The sequence below is a fragment of the Erinaceus europaeus genome, chromosome 20 (assembly GCF_950295315.1).
Source record: "Erinaceus europaeus chromosome 20, mEriEur2.1, whole genome shotgun sequence".
NCBI classification, from domain to species: Eukaryota; Metazoa; Chordata; class Mammalia; order Eulipotyphla; family Erinaceidae; genus Erinaceus; species Erinaceus europaeus.
Window position 1 is genome coordinate 37,803,644 of NC_080181.1, and position 16,786 is coordinate 37,820,429.

Consider the following 16,786-nt stretch of genomic DNA (forward strand, 5'->3'; position numbering starts at 1 on the left):
ATTAAATTATGCATCTACAACAACACAGTACTTCATTCTTTCAGCACCCCATTAAAATAATTCGACTTCATATTGTTAAAAACTGTATTTTAAAATTTTTATTGGTGAGTGGGTTAATAAGTACAATTTCATTATGTACCGAGTCCCCAAAGTTCTCTTCCACTCCTCTGTCCCCTCCTTCTCCATAGTCCTTTGCTTCAATGCAACACACTGTGCCCAGTACACCTTTCACTTTGTGTTCTCCCTCCCTGTCCCTTTTTATTAAGTCCCGCTTCCAGGTGAGATCATCTGGTATTTGTCCTTTTCTTTTTGGCTTATCGCACTTTCCATGATGTTTTTGAGTTCCAACCAAGGGGATGTGAAGGAAATGATGTCATTGTTTTTTTAACAGCTGAATAGTATTCCATCGTGTATATATACTACTATTTTTTTATTCACATCAATTCATTTATGTATTTTAGTATGGGTCACCTTTGTTCTTGTGAGATATACAAAACTGCCCACCTATTTCTTTGTTAAATATATTTCTGTAATATTTATTTTTATTTTTTTTAAAGCCTTTCTTTTTTTAAAATTTATTTCCCCTTTTGTTACCCTTGTTCTTTTTCATTGTTGTTGTGGTTATTATTGTTGTTCTTATTGATGTTGTTGTTGGACAGGACAGAGAAAAACGGAGAGAGGAGGAGAAGACAGAGAGGGGGAAAGACAGACAGACACCTGCAGACCTGCTTCACCACCTGTGAAGCGACTCCCCTGCAGGTGGGGAGCCGGGGTCTCGAACCGGGATCCTTAAGGCCGGTCCTTGCGCTTTGCGCCATGTGCGCTTGACCCACTGCGCCACCGCCCGACTCCCTTTTTTAAATTTTTTAAAATGTATTCTCTTTAGTTTTTGTTACTTGGTTTAAGTAGTCAAATTGACCAACATACTGTCCTTTTTTTAAAAAAAAAAAAAAAAAAAGAAAGAAAGAAAGAAAGAAAGAAAGAAAGAAAAGAAAAACCATTGTTTAAAGCCCAAACTCAAATGTCATGGTGCTTCTGTTTGGGGGAGGGAGGGAGCTTATCTGAGCACTTGACACCTGAGTTGACTTCACTCAATGTTTCAGGTTCCCATGGAATATAACCACCTGCAGGAAATCCCCATCATAGCACTGCGGAACCGGCTGCTGCTGCTCCACCACATCTCAGAGCTCTTCTGCCCCTGCATCCCCATGTTTGACCTGGAGGGTTCTCTTGATGAGACTGGACTTGGGCCTTCAGTGGGATTTGACACTCTGCGAGGAATTCTGATATCCCAGGGAAAGGTATGTGTTGCAGTCTTTTCTGTAGGTAGAATCATCAGTAAATTTTCATGCATCATAAATTTCTAACTGGAAAGAAACAAAATATAAATCTTCAAGGGGCCATGCAGTGGTGCACCCAGTTGAGCATACACATTACCACATGTGAGGACCTGGGTTCAAGCTCCTGCTCCCTAGCTGCAGGAAGGAAGTTTACAAGTGGTAAAGCAGGTCTGCAGATCTTTGTCTCTCTTCCTCTCTTCCTCTCTTCCTTTCTGTTTCTCCCTCCTCTCTCAATTTCTCTGTGTCCTAATTAATGGCTGCTGGTTGCAGTGGATTTGTATTGCAGGCACTGAGTCCCAGAGATAACCCTGGTAACAAAAAATTAATTAAAAATAAATATTCATTGATCGTCTGTGGTATATAAGACTCTGTTCTGGATCCCTGAATGTACTGATGAAAACGAGACACCATTTTTGGTTTTTTGTTTATTTGTTTCTGTTTTCCTCATGGAGTTTTGGTTAAAAATTTAGTAGTGTGGTTTTGCATTTCCCATGTTAATTTTGCTTCCCACTTCTCTAGAATAGTGGGGGTTCAAAAAATTTAAGTCTTCATTCTTGTGCTACTCTGTTCTGATCTGGAGGTTCTATTGCAAACCATTACAAGCGGCAGGAAGGAAAAAATAAAGTGATATTTTTTTTCCTCAGGATGTCCAGCAGGGGGTGCCAGAAGTTACAGATGGCTTAGATTCAAGTTGTGTGCTTGGCTCTGTAGAGAATTCTGGTGGAAGGATAATTACTGGACTGTGAATAATCATTAATGAGGGTATCTGCATAAGCACTCAGGAAAGCTGGGCTGATTGGTGGCCACTCAGAGAAGAAGGGAATGAAACTGGCCCAGCTCTGAATTGAGCAGTTAGAAAAGCAGAGATCACTTGGAGTGGAGAGGCACAGCTAGCTAATGGTTATTGAACAAGGGTGCATGTTGATGGATGCCCTCAGAGACCCCTCTGGAGTGCCTCCGTGGTCCCTGGGCCTGGATACCCTCCTACCTCTTAAGGCTATTATTGGAATCCCTGAGCCTTTGCCTTTCCTCTTTTTCCTTTTTTTTTTGCCACCAGGGTTATCTCTGGGGCTCGATGCCAGCATTATGAATCCACTGCTCCTGGTGGCCATTCCCCCCCCCCCCCGCCCCCGTTTTTTTGGATAAGACTTGAGAGAAATTGAGAGAGGAGGGAAGAGAATGATCACTTGTAAAGCATCCTCTGTGCAGTTGGGGAGTTGGGGCTAGAACCCAGGTTCTTGTTTATGATACTTTGTGCACTTAACCAAGTACACCACTGCCCAGCCCCTGTCTTTTCCGGGATGCTCTTCTGAGTCTCTGACCTAAGGGAGGGACTGAATTCGTGCTGTGGGCTCCTGTGCTGCCCCAGCCACGTTGTCTAGAAGAAAGCACAGTCATCCATTGGCAGTGACACTAATTGTACCTCCTTTGAGTATACCTTGAATCCCCATCTCTCCTTTGCCTGCATGCTGCTTCCTGTTCCCCTGTCCACATGCTTCTTCCTGGATGACTCAGGCTCTGCTTCCTCTCCCTGCTATCTCTGCCCTGGGTATCCAAGTGCTTAGTGCCTGTGTGTTTTTTGTTTTTCTCTATTGGAGTTTTTGTTTAAAAATTAGCATTGTAGCCTTGCTCCCATCTTCAGCCAAGTCTGACTGCCTCCCTAGCTTTATCGCTGTTTGGCAGTTAGTACCTCTGTCAGCATAGTAATACTGAGGCCTAGTGAACTACTACTGGACTAGCAGTTCACCTGGCAAGCCTTGATTTTCTGTTGGTTGTCAGAAAAGTCACTACAGTTTTGCATAGAAGAATATATTACGATTTTTTTTTTTTTTTTTTTTTTGCCATTAGGGTTATCACTGGGGCTCCGTGCAGGCAGTCCTTTTTTCCTTTTTCCTTTTCTTTTTTAATTTTTAATTTTCCTTTCTATTTTTATTTGACAGGTCAGAGAGAAATTAAGAGGGAGGAGGGGGAGATAAAAAGAAAAGACAGATACCCACAAACTTGCTTCACCACTCATGAAGCATTCCCCCTGCAGGTGGGGAGCAGGGGCTTGAACCCCGGCCCTTGTGCATGGTAATATGAACATTTAACTGGGATACCACCGCCTGCCCCCCATCATAACTTTTTCAACAACTCAGTAGTTGATCCTTAGAACCTGGCCTGAGTCTATAGCACATTCTGGTGCTGTGTGCCCACCCAGCCAGTGCCCACTCAGCAGGTTTTGCTTCAGGGCCAGGCTGCTCCTTCTCAACCAACTCACAACCTGCTAAAAAGAATTTATAGATGTATAGATGGCTGTGGTTGTTGTTTTTCATTTTCCATAAAAGAAAGGTCCCCCACCCCTAGAAGATAAGAGAAGAGAGTCACTACGGCACCATCCCACCACTCATGAATAACCTCCCTTTTTGCATGGTGCTCTCATGTGGTAAATGGGTCTTGAAGCCAGGTCCTCACGCTTTACCTGATGGATAAAGATGGGGCCGTCTCCTGGCCTCAAAGACTGAAGGTTTTAGACAAAATATAAGATAATTTTTTTTTTTTTTTTTTTTTGGTTCTCCATTTTTTTTTAGAAACGATGATTAATTTCAAAGTACTACCCCACTTTCAAATAGGTATTAAAAATAGAATTAGAGTATACATTCCACTTTTCTTTTTTTTTTTTTTTTTTTTCTTCCATTTTTCCTTGGGAAATCTTTTTTTTTTTTTTTTTTATTTAAATTTTTAATTTAAGAAAGGATTAGTGAACAAAGGCATAAGGTAGGAGGGGTACAACTCCACACAATTCCCACCACCCAATCCCCATAATCCACCCTCTCCCATGATAGCCTTCCCATTCTCTAGCCCTCTGGGAGCATGGACCCAGGGTCGTTGAGGGTTGCAGAAGGTAGAAGGTCTGGCTTCTGTAATTGCTTCCCTGCTGAACATGGGTGTTGACTGGTCGGTCCATACTCCCAGTCTGCCTCTCTCTTTCCCTAGTCAGGTGGGTCTCTGGGGAAGCTGAGCTCCAGGACACATTGGTGGGGTCCTCAATCCAGGGAAGCCTAGCCAGCATCCTGGTGGCATCTGGAACCTGGTGATTGAAAAGAGAGTTAACATACAAAGCCAATCAATTTGTTGAGCAAACATGGATCCCAAGATTGGAATAGTGGAGAGGAAGTGTTGGGGAGGTACTCACTGCAAACTCTAGTGTAATCCTGCTTTCAGGTAAAAATATAAGATAATTTATCTGTGGCTGATACTTTCTGCATCTGATTCTAAATTTTGTCTGCCTATTGGGTTTTAGGAGGCAGCTTTCAGAAAAGTTGTACAAGCAACAATGGTGCGAGATCGCCAGCATGGTCCTGTAGTGGAGTTGAACCGAATCCAGGTAACTAGTGTGGAGTGCTTGCTGTCTTTGCTAAGATGTGATGGTTGCATAGGCTGGAGCACATGATAGGGATGGCAGATCCTTGCTATGGAGAGCCAGGTGCCACCTCTGTGCTCGTTCTGGTGTTGTGGGGTGGTGAGTGAAAACATATTTTTGCAACTAAAGTTAAAAAGACTTGTTTCACATAATCCAGAACCTGTATTGCTGACATTTATGTGTGTGTGTGTTGCTGACTTGTGTGTGTGTGTGTGTGTGTGTGTGTGTTTGAAACAACTGCACTCTTTCGTAATCTTTTTTTTTTTTTTTTTTAACCACAGCACTACTTAGCTCTAGCTTATGGTGGTGCAGGGAATTGAACTTGGCCCTTCAGAGCCTCAGGAATGAGAGTCTCTGCATAACCATTAGGCTTACCCTTGCCCTGTGCACTCTTTTGTAACTAACTTGCTGTTGTGTATCCCCCCACAAACAGCATTGTGAGCATAGCGCATGACTATTTGTGTTCACAGGCTTCCTGTGTACTCCTAGTTTTCTGTCAGACTCCTACTGAGGACTGGAGTCTGTGCTTTTTTTTTTTGGCGGGGGGGGAATGCAGTCAGGCCATCTGACACAGCCCCATCTCTGCATGTGCCCTAGATTCTAAGCAGCAGCCAGATGGCTTCAGTGACGTACGTGTGTGTGTGTGTGTGTGTGTGTGTGTGTGTGTGTGTGTGTGTGCGCGCGCGCGTGTGTATTTGTGTTTTAACCACAACACTGCTCAGTTCTGGCTTACGGTGGTATGGAGGGATTGAACCTGGGCTCAGGATGAATTTCAGATGCCATGGTTTTCATCCCTCAAGCCTCCAGTCTCCTTGGCTCTGGTAGTTTTTTGTTTGTTTGTTTGTTTTGTCACTATAGTAATACTCTCTCCTGGTAGTAAGTAGAAGAAATGAAAAGTAGTCTGTCTCTGAATTTATACTGCTGCCAAGTATGTATCAGCTTACAGTTAAAAAAAATAATAATGATTAAAAGCCAGAGGAAATACAGCCTTGATTGTGTTGTTTTCCAGCACTTGACATTTAACATGCAAATGAAAGTGACCCCGCCTTTTGGGATAGAAATAGAGAGCTATGAAGAACAAAATCTTTGTTCCTGTACCTTTATGTTAACACATGATTTTTACCCTGATGTTGGTTACATGACTAGAAATTTTTTTCAGAATTGTACTTGGGGGCATTTGAAGTGAAAATATCAAAACTCTTTTATCATTTATTGTAGAATGCATGTGACCACACTGATGGGAAGTGGTCCCTTCACTGATGTCACTGTTTAATGCTAAGCTGTAGGTCAGTCTGATTAATGAGGGGCCATAAGACAACTATTATTTCCTCATCTTGAAGGGTCATTTTGGTTTGCTCTGCATCTTAAATACTAAAGCACGTGAGGAGGGTGATGGCTACAGATCACGCAGCACAGATGGCTGGGTGTTCCTGGATCAACACCAGTGCTGCTTTGAGACCAGCAGTCTGACTACAGAGTGTTCAAGTGCACAGGCTTTGGGCATCAGTGAGCCTTGTGACCTGCAGCCCAGGTTCACCACACTGTTTGTCTTGTCTCTGAGTTTTTAGTCTCAGGTGGATGCCTGTCCTTGGCAGCATGTCTTGTAATGAAAGTGGTCATCATATGTTTGAGAATTCTACCACTGAACCACCAATGCTTCCCATCATGTGTCTGAAAAGGTGGAATGGGGAGAGGGCAAACATTTTACATTAAGAATTTTTGTTTTTTAAAGCAGATAATCTTTAGCATAATATGCTGTCAGTATTTATCTCTAGGGGCTGCCTCAGCACATCCAGCATCCCTATTCGTTCAGATTTTACCCCCTATCTTAAAGCAAGGAAGATGTTCAATAAGTCAGAATTAGGACTGGGAGATAGCTGACTAGGTAGGGTGTGCCTTGCCATGTGGGGGGCCCTGGGGTCCAGCCCTAGGAGCACATGGGAGTACCATGGCCATAGAGGAAGGAAGCCCCATAGTTGGTAGAGTAATGCTATGGGTTCTCTCTCTCTTTTCTTTCTCTCGCTCTCTTTCTAAACTGAAAATAATGAAAAACAAAGAAAGTCAGCCCAGACACAGTAGAATGATGTAAGTGCAAGTCCCCACTCTGCTCCCCCCTCATAAAAAAAGTTTAGAAATAGTATCTTTTTGGGGTAGGAAAAATAGCATAATGGTTAAGCAAATAGATTCTAATGCCTGAGGCTCCAGGGTCCCAGGTTAAATCTCCTACACCACAATAAGCCAGAGTTGAGCAGTGAGTGTGTGTGTGTGTGTGTGGGGGGGGGGGGGGGGGAGTGCAGAAAGAAAGGAAAAGAAAAGGAATAATGTATAGTGTATTTTTGACCAAAAAATAGAGCAAGTCAGAGAAAACATTCTTCCAGTTCAAGTTGAAAGCATAATACCAACACTGATCTAGAAAGGCCATACAAGGACTTCCTCCCAATCAGTCCTGTGGTCACAGTTGCTGTAGCATTGGCCTTCTTCCATGGAGATGCTGTTGTTGAGGACACCTCATATGACAGTTACACACATTTCAGTTCAGGTGATTGGGGGAGTTAAATTTGATTTAGTTTTGTAATAGAATCTGAAAAACAGTATATAAAAACATTTGAGGGAGTCAGGCTCAAACCTGGGTCATTTGCATGTGTTTGGTCCAAGTGAGAATAAGCTATTTAAACTCAAACTAGTGCTCACTAAGAAAGTAAGCATGGTGAGGGTTTAGCTGGCAGACTCAACATAGAAGTACACTTTATGTTCATTTTTACCTTTTCACCTTGATGTCATGTCATGTGATTCTGAAACACAGCCCAGGTTGTCAAATGGAAACACACAAAGTTGAGGGCCTTAAGTGTCCAAGACTTGTTCAGAAACCTTAGATGAGAAACCTTGGAAGGAGAAGTGATCATACTGAGAGGAACCAGGCTGAGCCTAAGGCTGACTAGAACCACACGGGTGAATAGAGGAGGGATGGCACTATCCTGGCTGTCATAGTACATTGTGTTTGAGCTCATTTGGCCTTGGTGTAATTCTCTCAAGTGCTAACAGCTGTTGACTTTGAGGGCCACTTTCAAAAGTTCTGACATCCAATTCAGGTGATTACGGTAATGAAGCGTGAGGATGAGCTGTGACACCAGTCAACCATGGTCTGTGTGTTCATCTGGACCCCACCCTTCCTAATGAATGCAGGCTTGTCACTTGTGATTGGGGCCCCACCCCCAGAGTTGTGGGGGCGAGGGGGATGTCTTTTGGCTGAGCATCCAGTCTATGAGGAGTGAGTGAGTGAGTGAACATAGTGATTGGGGGAAGGAGTGCAAGATTGGTTTTGGGGTGAATGTGGGATGCAGGAGTTAAGGATATGAGTTAACACTGGTGGAGGAGCATGTTGTAGATTAGTTGAGAAGGGCTTTTCCCTGACACAAGCCTGCTCTGTCTTTTTAATTTCAGAGCTCGAAAGGGGCAAGATTGTTGGTGTGATACTACACACCTGAATGCCCTTATCTATGGCTTTTGTTCACAGTCCTACTCAGACCCCCCTACCTGGTGGCCAGAACAGGGAGTTAGAGTGAACAGAGTTGTGGAAGGAGCAGTCCCTGCTTTCTTCTGGGCAGCTGCTTCACAGTTTGCTTCTTTCTAGGTCAAACGTTCCAGGAGCAAAGGTGGCCTTGCAGGTCCTGACGGAACCAAGTCTGTCTTTGGGCAGATGTGTGCCAAGATGAGCTCCTTTAGTCCTGACAGCCTCCTCCTCCCACACCGTGTCTGGAAAGTCAAGTTTGTGGGTGAGAGCGTGAGAGTGTGCACATGCCAAGGCCTATGGCCTTGAGGGTCAGCTGTCTAGGGTATGGTGGGGGGATGATTTGAGTTGCTGACTTTGCTTTTTGCTCAAGGTGAATCTGTGGATGACTGTGGTGGCGGCTACAGTGAGTCCATAGCCGAAATCTGTGAGGAGCTACAGAATGGACTCACCCCCCTTTTGATTGTGACACCCAATGGGAGAGATGAGTCTGGAGCCAACCGTGACTGCTACCTGTTCAGCCCAGCTGCCAGGGCACCAGTGCACACCAACATGTTCCGCTTCCTCGGTGGGTCTGCCCTACAGGGGTGAGGGGTTGGTTACAGGATGGGTTTGTGCACCCAACCCCAGTATAACATTTGCTCTGCCGTGGGGGTGACTGAGGCTGTTAGTTTTTCCCATGTGCACCTGCAGATATGTTCAGAGTGTGGCCATTAGCAGCTGCCTTTGTTGCTCAGATAACCCACCATGTTTTTTGCATGCTAAATGTGTCCGAAATGGGGTGGGGGGAAACAGAGCCAGGGGTGATTGGTTAGTGGTGAGTCCCTTCCTCCTGTTCATTAATAATCTGCTGAACACCTCATGCTGCCTCCACCTTTCCAGGAACTGTGCCTCTGCCTCCTCCCTGTAGAAGCTCCACACTCATGGCACTGTCAGTGGAACAGAGGTTGGCCTTTGTGTGACTCACACCTAATGGTGGAGTGAATGGAAGACTTAGGCACTTGACTATAGGAACACAAAGAAATGATGAATTTAGACCAGGCCAGAATATCTTGGGGCAGATATGAATCTCTGGGAAATGACAGTCTAGAGGACTCTGAGACCTTGGGGCAGAACCTATTTCCTCTGTTGTTAAGTAGACATTTACATCTCCAGTTTCAAGTCTCTCCTGTTACCTGTGCTTTGCCCGTGCAGGTGTGTTACTGGGCATCGCCATACGGACTGGGAGCCCCCTGAGTCTCAATCTGGCTGAGCCTGTGTGGAAGCAACTAGCGGGGATGAACCTCACCATTGCAGACCTCAGTGAGGTAACTCTGGGAGGGCTGAGAAAATGTGCAAGTTAGCGTGCCAGAGCGTAGTGGGGCATCCCCTGAGCATGATTAATGAGCACGGCCTGTCCTAAAGTCCTGAGTCCTACTCAGACCACTTTGCTGTAGCAATAATGGTCTGAAATACTCACCCATATTTACTCCTTGCTTTTAGAATTTGATATGTTGTTTTGTGGCCTGGAATCCCTCCTTTTCCTGTCTGGGGAAAGCACACACACACACACACACACACACACACACACACACACACACACACACACACACACGCCTGGGGGTGAGCAAGCCCACCCACCAATTCCAGCACCTTACTTGTGATGACTACCCTCCCCTCAGTGCCTGGACAGAAGGGAAGGACCTTTCTCTGACTAACAGTGGTTGTTCTGTATGTATGTTTATATGTATATTTTGTTTTGTTTTGTATTTTTGCTGGGTGTTCTGCCTGCACAAAGACTATATCATTCTTGATGCCCTTTCCCCTTCCCCCCTCTTTCATCTAGATAGAATATGAAGTTCCCATGTGGTGGTCTAGGGCTCCAACCTAAGTGTTTGTGCATTGTGACATGTGCACACTAATGGATGAGCAAGTGCTGGCTCTTCCAAGTTATTTACACTTTACACACACACACACACACACACACACACACACACATACTTGTTTACTGGATAGAGAAGAGAAATTGATAGGAAGTGGAAGAGAAACACCTACAAACTGCTTTACCGCTTGCATAGTGTCCCCCTGCAGGTGGGAACCAGGGGCTTGAACCCCTCAGATCCTTGCATATCGTAACATGTGCACTCAACCAGGTATACCAACTGGCCTCTTCCATGGTTATTATTTTTTTTTAATTTTATTTATTTATTTATTCCTTTTGTTGTTTTTTTGTTGTTGTTGTAGTTATTATTGATGTCATTGTTGTTGGATAGGACAGAGAGAAATGGAGAGAGGAGGGGAAGACAGAGAGAGAGGGGGAGAGAAAGATAGACACCTGCAGACCTGCTTCACCGCCTGTGAAATGACTCCCCTGCAGGTGGGGAGCCGGGGACTCGAACCGGGATCCTTCCGCTGGTCCTTGTGCTTAGCGCCACCTGCGCTTAACCCGCTGTGCTACCGCCCGACTCCCTTCCATGGTTATTTTTAAGGACTTTCTCTAATTATGAGTTCTTCTTAAAGCAGTTGGGTATACTGCTTTCTTATTGTTGCTACATTTTTTCTTTTTCTTTATTGGGTTAAAATGGATTGTAGTGAAGTTATTGACATATTGGTACAATTTCTCATCTCCCTGTGACAGGTGTCCATTGCCCTATTATTCCTTCCTTCCTTTTATTATTACTATTTTTTAATATTTAAAATTATTTATAAAATGGAAACACTGACAAGACCATAGGATAAGAGGGGTACAATTCCTACCACCAGAGCTCTGTATCCTATTCCCTCCCCTAATAGCTTTCCTATTCTTTAACCCCATGGGAGTTATGGACCCAGAGACAGAATTCTTATTTGAGTCAATCGTAGTCTGGAATTTCTTCAACAAAAGTAGCAGACATCAGACTAGGAAGCTGTAAGAGCTAAGAATTAATAGCAACAATAATAACAACAGATGCAAACGTAAGCTTACAAAGGTATGGAATAACTAAATGGCAAAGATCACAGATAAAGAGAAACATATAAAAATAACTAGAGAAAAGCAAGTAATCACCTTTAAGGTATGTCATGTAATCCATGAACTGACTTCTCAAGATAAGCCTTAAAGGTCAGAGACTGACAGGATATACTCAAAGTTTTGTAAAATAAAAAACCTCCACTTAAGAATAATTTAGGGAGTCGGGCTGTAGAGCAGAGGGTTAAGCGCAGGTGGCGCAAAGCACAAGGACCGGCATAAGGATCCCGGTTCGAGCCCTGGCTCCCCACCTGCAGGGGAGTTGCTTCACAGGCGGTGAAGCAGGTCTGCAGGTGTCTGTCTTTCTCTCCTTCCTCCTCTCTGTCTTCCCCTCCTCTCTCTCTTTCTCTGTGTCCTATCCAACAACGACAACAACAATAATAACTACAACAATAAAAAAAACAAAGGCAACAAAGGGAATAAATAAATAAAATAAATATTAAAAAAAATAATTTATACATTCAGATCAATTGCTAAGATTTGAATGAATAATGAAGAGTCTTTCAGATAAGCAATTGTTAAAAGACTTAATCACTACTAAATTGGCCATACAAGAAATACTAGAGGAATTTAGATGAAATGGAAATATGGAATTATCTCACCTATAATGCACTAAAACAAACAAACAAAAAACCAAAGGAAATAGGCAAAGTCCAGATCTTTAAACTTGGACTGTAGAACTGAGATTGTCGAAGGGAATGGTGAGATGGTGGATAGGCTAAAGTCAGATATGAACTGGATTGTGTGGTGGAGAAAGTTCAGTGGATTTAAAATATACATATTATCTTTATTTATTGGCTAGAGACAGTCAGAAAACAAGAGGGAAAGGGGTGATAGAGAGGGAGAGAGATACCTGCAGTCCTGCTTCACCACTCTCAAAGCTTTCCCCCTGCAGGTGGGAAAAGCACTGGGTCCTTGTGCATTGTAACATGTGCACTCAGCCAGGTGCACCACCACCAAGCCCCTGTTCAATGGATTTTTTAAAAAAAAATTTATTTATAAAAAGGAAACACTGACAAAAATGATATTGTTAAGAGGAGTATAACTCCACACAATTCCCACCACCAGAAGTCCGTATCCCATTCCCCTCCCCTGATAGCTTTCCTATTCTTTATCCCTCTGGGAGTATGGACCCAGGGTCATTATGAGGTGCAGAAGGTGGAAGGTCTGGCTTCTGTAATTGTAAAACATTTTCTTTTTGTCTCCAGGGTTATTGCTGGGGTTTCATGCCAGCACTATCAATCCACTGTCCCTGGGGGCTATTTATTTATTTCCATTTTATTGGACAGGACAGAGAGAAATTTAGAGGGATGTGGAGATGGGAAGGGATACAGAATGATAGACACCTGCAGACCTGCTTCACTGCTTGTTGAAGTATTTCCCCTGCAGGTGGAGAGCTAAGAGCTCAAGCCCAGATCCTTGTGCTTTGTACTATGTGTGCTTAACTGGGTGCACTACTGTCTGGCCCCCACCCTATTATTTCTTAGCACAGTCTCCCTTTTACTCCTGGCAAACTGAGGTCACTGCATGACTGGGCATCTGGGGTGTGAGTTAGGGTCTGTGTTGCATGAACAGCCCTGACAACACATTGATTCCCTTTTTTTCCCTTGAAAGGTGGATAAAGATTTTATTCCTGGGCTCATGTACATCCGGGACAATGAAGCTACCTCAGAGGAGTTTGAGGCCATGAGCCTGCCCTTCACAGTACCAAGCGCTAGCGGCCAGGACATTCAGCTAAGCTCCAAGTACACGCACATCACCTTGGACAACCGTGCCGAGTACGTCCGGCTGGCGATAAACTACAGGTATTTGATGTAATATGGAGCAAAAGTAGTAAAAAAAGGGGGGAGTTTGGCTGGATAACTGCTTTTTTTTTTCTTTCCTAAAAGCTTCATGTATAGTAGAATATTAATGGACTTGTAGCAGTAGCTCCAGCTACTACTCTGTGATCATTAAAGCTTCTTTTGTGATCAGGGTCAGGGTAGTTTATTATTGTCTCAAGGTTCCAGGCTCTGACTGGAACACAAAGGTATAGTAGGCCTTGGCTCTGGGGACTGTCCTGGCAGAGAAAGCAGATTGGCAGTGCCACTCACAGCTGCTGCTGCTTCCCTCTGCCTCCAATCAGTGTCCCAAGTCTAAGCTGTGTGGCCCTACATTCTGCAGAAGCCTTTGGCCAGGTGTGGGGGTGAGGCTCTGTGTATTTGGTAAACTGTGCTGGCTGGGGTTTGGGTGGGGCAGTCCTGGCAGCCATGTCTGTTTCTGCTTTGTGTCCCAACTGCTGGTCCTGGACATAGCAGCTGCCTCTGTTCCCATGAGTTCACACGGCTTGGGTTTCTGATTCTGCAAGTCTGATTCTGTCCTTCTCCCTCATCTTCCCGGGTGTCCAGCATTGAGAATTATGTTTTAAAATGTCTGGAACCTTCAGTAGTTTGTGAGAGTCTCTTCTGTATGCCAGTCAGATGAATTCATCCTGTGCTAAGTCCTGTGCTGCCTTGACCATCAGGCACTCGTCTCAGTCATCTATGTGTCAGACTTTAGTGTCTTTGTCACATAAGATAAAAACACAGAAGGGGGCTTTTTTCTTCCAGACTTCATGAATTTGATGAGCAAGTGGCTGCTGTTCGGGAGGGGATGGCCCGAGTTGTGCCCGTCCCCCTGCTTTCTCTCTTCACAGGATACGAATTGGAAACAATGGTATACCATTCCTCCACCCCCATCCCCATCCCCACACACATGCAACCCCCCAGCCCCTGCCCTCAGCTGTCACCCTGAAACTCCCTATTGTGCATTGACTAGTACCTCTTTTTAATCTCTCAGTTAAATTTTCACTTGAAAATCTGAATCAAGTTGTGTTAATATATTGACAGAAATAAAGATGAGTTTGGGGAGTGAGTGCTATTGCTTCCATCCTTCCTAGCTCCCAACACACACACCTTGGTTCTCCTACCTGTCCCCTCAGGCCTCACACACCCCGTCCCCAGACAAACCTTGGTGGGAAGAAATTTCAAGATGGATCCTATACTCAGGAAATAGCCCTGACAATGTCTTTCCACAGGTGTGCGGCAGCCCAGACATCCCATTGCATCTCCTGAAGTCGGTGGCCACATACAAAGGGATTGAACCTTCTGCACCCCTGGTCCAGTGGTTCTGGGAAGTGATGGAATCCTTCTCCAACACAGAGCGCTCCCTCTTCCTCCGCTTTGTGTGGGGCCGGACAAGACTGCCCAGAACCATCGCCGACTTCCGTGGCAGGGACTTTGTCATCCAGGTGTGGCCCTACATATGGATGGTGGCAGTCAAGGGATGTGTCCCTCCCACAAGATCCTGTAGCATGTTGGAGACTGGCTGGGTCTCTCCTATTACATGTGGATCCATCTTTTTGGAAAGGAGGATTACATCTCTTGGCACCACTACCTGCTGCTTTTAAAACATGCATCTGATCATCCCCACAATATACTGCTATCTATGTGTGTGTCTGTTATATCTTGATTTGAAATTAGCCAAACAGCTACTGCTGCCTACCCCTCAGTTTGTAGATAAGAATTTTACTTTGGACTCTAATCCTATGGCCTGAGGATTAGAAACAGATTCTGTTCACATGTTAGGTCACTGGGGTGAAATGATCCAATACTTCTCTTTCTTTTCTGTCACCTGAGACCCTCCAGTGTGGGCTTCCTCAGAGGGGCAGGTTGGGGTAGATGGTCCACTCTCTGTATGCTCAAAGATTTGGGGCAGGTTCCTTCCTGGGCAAAGCCAGACCCTCATCTTCAGCAAGGGCTAATGAGGTGCTCCTATTTCTTTCTTTCTTTCTTTCTCTCTCTCTCTTTCTTTTTTTTTTCTCTTCTTTTTTTTTTCTACCACCAGTTATCACTGGTGTTCAGTACCAGCATGATGAATTTACCATTCCCAGTGGCCATTTTCCCTTCCTTCCTTCCTTCCTTCCTTCCTTCCTTCCTTCCTTCCTCTCCTCCCCATCTCTCTCTCTCTTTCCCCTCCCCTTTTCTTTCTCTCTTATTTTTATTAGACAGGACAGAGAGAAATTGACAGGGGAGGGGTGATAGAAAGGGGGAGAGAAAGACACCTGCAGACCTGTTTCACCGCTTATGAAGTGGACTCCCTGCAGATGGAGAGGGGGGGCTCCAACCTGCTCCTTTTTATTTCAAGCACTGTTTGCAGTATATGTTTTTCATATACTTGTTTCTTAGCCAAAATAGGATGGTTTTATAAGAGTGTGATGAATGCTATCAAGCAGATTTGCTGTTTGAACAGTCTTTATAAATAGTCTCTGATTATTTCCCATTTTTTGTCAACAGGTATTAGATAAATACAACCCTCCTGATCACTTCCTTCCTGAGTCCTATACCTGCTTCTTTTTGCTGAAGTTGCCCAGGTATTCCTGTAAGCAAGTGCTGGAGGAGAAGCTGAAATACGCCATCCACTTTTGCAAATCAATAGATACAGATGATTATGCACGCATAGCCCTCACAGGAGAGGCAGCTGCCGATGATAGCAGTGACGATTCAGAGAATGAAGACGTGGATTCATTTGCTTCAGACTCCACCCAGGATTATTTAACGGGACACTGAGGTAGAGACATGCCCTACCAAGAACCCCATGAGACTGAGGAGGAAAGTCAAGTGCTACTGTGTGGGGCGCAGAAGGTTGGGGTGTCTTCTAAATGTACAGGGGTGGGCAGAGGTTGCAGGGGAATGTAATAATGAACTGAGGAATAATGGGAAAGTCAGCCTTGCAAATGGAGCACTATGTGGAAACTAGCATTTATTTTTGAGACTTAAGAGGGTCTTCTCACCCCCCAACACTGCATTATATGTAGGATTTCCATATTTACTAAAGTGTGTAAATGTTTATATAAATACAGAATCGCAGCATCTCCCCCCTTCCCCTAAATGAATAAAAAGCCTTTTTACTGTGGGTACAATAGTTTTTTTTTCTTCCTTTCAAGTGCTGTGCATTGTCTGGATTATACATCAGAAATACTGTGTAACAATTAAGTCACATCATAAATATTTCAATTAATTTTACCCAGACTTTGTTTATTATAAGTTTTTGAACATTAAATGATCAGTATTACTAGAATGCATCTAGGGTTTTTTTAAAAAAACAAAACAAAACAAAAGAACAAAAGGCCCATGCTCTCTTCTTCCCCGGGTGCACATTTCAGCATTTGTCATGTGTTACTCAACCTTTCTGTGAGAGTGTCATAACTTCTGTCATGGAAAGTATACTATATATAATGTTTGTATGATGTACAATTCCATATAAATAAAACATCTGTCACAAAATTTTAAGCCGAACTTTCTTACCTGCCTACATGAGCACTGATAAATGTTCTAGAAATATACAATTTATAGATGTCCTGTACTAAGTTATTCCTGTCCAGTTCTAAATGGAAAAGCCAAACTCACTTGATGAAAGAAGGGGGCCATTTAGGGAAATAGAAAAGTCTTGGGGGACCAGTGGCTGTTGTGAGGGGGGCCATCAGGAGCCCCAAAGTCCTCACATCTGTGTAGACAGTTCTTCCCACTTGC

At 44.1% G+C, this 16,786-nt stretch overlaps 1 protein-coding gene across 4 annotated transcripts in view; it reads left to right on the forward strand.

The window, feature by feature from the left end:
• The window catches only part of HERC2 (HECT and RLD domain containing E3 ubiquitin protein ligase 2), a 206,635-nt gene extending 190,089 nt beyond the window's left edge, over positions 1-16,546 (forward strand). For all 4 annotated transcript variants that reach the window (XM_060179237.1, XM_060179240.1, XM_060179238.1 and 1 more), the window contains 9 exons: positions 1,104-1,301; positions 4,624-4,707; positions 8,375-8,516; positions 8,625-8,819; positions 9,446-9,558; positions 12,852-13,042; positions 13,826-13,931; positions 14,293-14,505; positions 15,551-16,546. In XM_060179237.1, the coding sequence (XP_060035220.1) occupies positions 1,104-1,301; positions 4,624-4,707; positions 8,375-8,516; positions 8,625-8,819; positions 9,446-9,558; positions 12,852-13,042; positions 13,826-13,931; positions 14,293-14,505; positions 15,551-15,823 (1,515 nt within the window). In that variant the 3' untranslated portion in view covers positions 15,824-16,546. The remainder of the gene's footprint in view (positions 1-1,103; positions 1,302-4,623; positions 4,708-8,374; positions 8,517-8,624; positions 8,820-9,445; positions 9,559-12,851; positions 13,043-13,825; positions 13,932-14,292; positions 14,506-15,550) is intronic.
• Positions 16,547-16,786: the final 240 nt, after the last annotated feature.